The 2474-nt window shown below is 34.5% G+C and overlaps 1 protein-coding gene across 1 annotated transcript; it reads left to right on the forward strand.

Annotated features, from left to right (window-relative positions):
* Positions 1 to 294: 294 nt before the first annotated feature.
* On the forward strand, positions 295 to 1974 carry LOC131661378 (chalcone synthase-like). Its single transcript, XM_058930905.1, has 2 exons — positions 295 to 540; positions 673 to 1974. The coding sequence occupies exons 1-2, from the start codon at positions 363 to 365 to the stop codon at positions 1668 to 1670; spliced, it is 1176 nt and encodes a 391-aa protein (XP_058786888.1). The 5' UTR covers positions 295 to 362; the 3' UTR covers positions 1671 to 1974.
* Positions 1975 to 2474: the final 500 nt, after the last annotated feature.

Consider the following 2474-nt stretch of genomic DNA (forward strand, 5'->3'; position numbering starts at 1 on the left):
TATAGGAAATAATTATAAAAATATTTTAAAATGTGTTATCATTAATATAGGAAATAATTATAAAAATATTTTAAAATGTTACTTTTATACTACTTTTCAATAACAAAATTAAATTGTCAATAGAACTGGAGAAAATTGGTGTCTCAATCGTAAGAATCGGTTCAATTGAGACGGCAATAATGGGTTGGCAGCACGTGATGGGAAAATTCTTAACTGACCACTTATAAGACTTATAGTACCTAACAACGTATTTAGACAATATTATTTCTCTATAAATATGATACTAATCAAACAATAACTTCATCAATTGCATTTTCCAGTACTCTCTCAATAATCTTCACACCCTTTCTTTTCCAATCAAAATGGCACACTTAGATGAAATAAGAGACTCCCAAAGAGCTCGTGGTACTGCAACCATTCTAGCTATTGGAACCGCAACTCCACCAAATTGCATTTACCAATCTGATTTCACAGATTATTATTTCCGAGTTACCAACAGCAACCACATGCCTCAACTCAAGGACAAATTGACGCGTATATGTAAGCTCGTATATACATGAATGCATGCTTTCATGCATATATATGTTTTTGTTTTTGTAATCTTTCATGCTAGACACACATGCATGCATATGCATGTCGTTTCAACTTATGTATTTTTCTTGGTTTGAACAGGTGAGAAGTCAATGATAAAGAAACGTTACATGCACTTGACAGAAGAAATGTTGAAAGAAAATCCAAACATATCAAGTTATGAGAAACCATCTCTGGACGCACGCCAGGACATTTTAGTTGAAGAAGTACCAAAGCTAGGAGAAAAAGCAGCATCAAAAGCCTTAAAAGAATGGGGAAGACCAAAATCAGAGATAACTCATCTCATATTTTGTTCAACTTCAGGTGTTGACATGCCTGGTGCTGATTATCAACTCGTCAAACTCTTAAACCTAAATCCATCCACAAAACGATTTATGTTATATCACCAAGGTTGTTTTGCTGGTGGAACTGTTCTTCGTCTTGCCAAAGATCTTGCTGAGAACAACATTGGTGCACGTGTCCTCGTTGTTTGTTCTGAATTAACCGTTGTTACTTTTCGTGGTCCAAATGAAAATCACTTGGATTCCTTAGTTGGACAAGCACTCTTTGGTGATGGTGCTTCATCTGTGATCGTTGGATCAAACCCTGATGAGAGAATTGAAAAACCGTTGTTTTATCTTGTTTCAGCATCCCAAACGATTCTACCAGACTCTGAAGGAGCGATTGAAGGACACTTGCGCGAAGTGGGATTGACATTTCATTTGAAAGAAAATGTTCCAGAATTGATCGGTGAGAATATAGTGAAAAGTCTAGAAGAAGCATTCCATCCACTTGGAATAAGTGATTGGAATTCATTGTTTTGGGTAGCACACCCTGGTGGTCCTGCAATATTGAAGAGGGTTGAAAAAACTGTTGGGTTGAATTCAGATAAACTAAATGCGACAAAACATGTTCTTAGTGAGTATGGAAACATGTCGAGTGCTTGTGTTTTATTTATATTGGATGAGATGAGAAGAAGTTCTACGAAGGAAGGGAAGTTGACTACCGGTGAAGGACTTAAATGGGGTGTTTTGTTTGGATTTGGTCCTGGCTTGACCATGGAAACCATTGTTTTGCATAGCGCAGCTACCAACATATAGACTCACTCACTCACTCTCTCGTTACTATATATGATATGGTGATATGGAGATAATAATGAATAAAAGAATAAAATAAAATCCTATCTTTCTTATAGGACATTTTAGGATCCCGTTCACATGGTGTGATGCCTGTAGGGTTCATTAGATCTATAGAAGCTAACAATCCTCATAGTTGTTGCATTGTGAGTAATGTTGTCTTCTTTTCCTATTTGTATTAATTTTCTACTCTTTAACCGTAAATTCGATTAATTTGTATGTGTGTATTGATGTGTGTGTTGTAATAAAAATGTTTGCTATTTCAATACCTTTTATCTGTCTTCCTTTTCAAAGAATTAATTCAACTTAAGTACTTCAACATATTATATTATAAACCATATCATATTATAATCCAGTATGTTCTTCAAGATATAAAAACAAGTTAATATAGGTCTAGACTTATGAGATCATCTCGGCACCTCATAAATCCACAAGCATAACACAAACGTTAAGAAAAAAAAATAAAAGATCAAATATTTATGATTGACTTAACTGTGTCTAACGCCATGATCATATCAACTTGCTGGAGTGGAAAAGCGGCAAGCAACAAAATTTTTGGAAATATTTATCGAGAAATTATTGTCTCCACAGGGACAAGTGCATTAAACTGCCATTTAACAGTTTCCAAAGTTATGAGTTTGGATTGAATTGTTTAAAGCATAAAAGCACAAAAGTAAACATCAACACAAAAAGAATTGCTTAAACCATATCAGATTATACTCAACCTACAATACTCATCAATATCATCAAGCATCTCTCAAACCCTAA

The sequence above is a fragment of the Vicia villosa genome, linkage group LG3 (genome assembly GCF_029867415.1).
Source record: "Vicia villosa cultivar HV-30 ecotype Madison, WI linkage group LG3, Vvil1.0, whole genome shotgun sequence".
Classification (NCBI taxonomy): domain Eukaryota; kingdom Viridiplantae; phylum Streptophyta; class Magnoliopsida; order Fabales; family Fabaceae; genus Vicia; species Vicia villosa.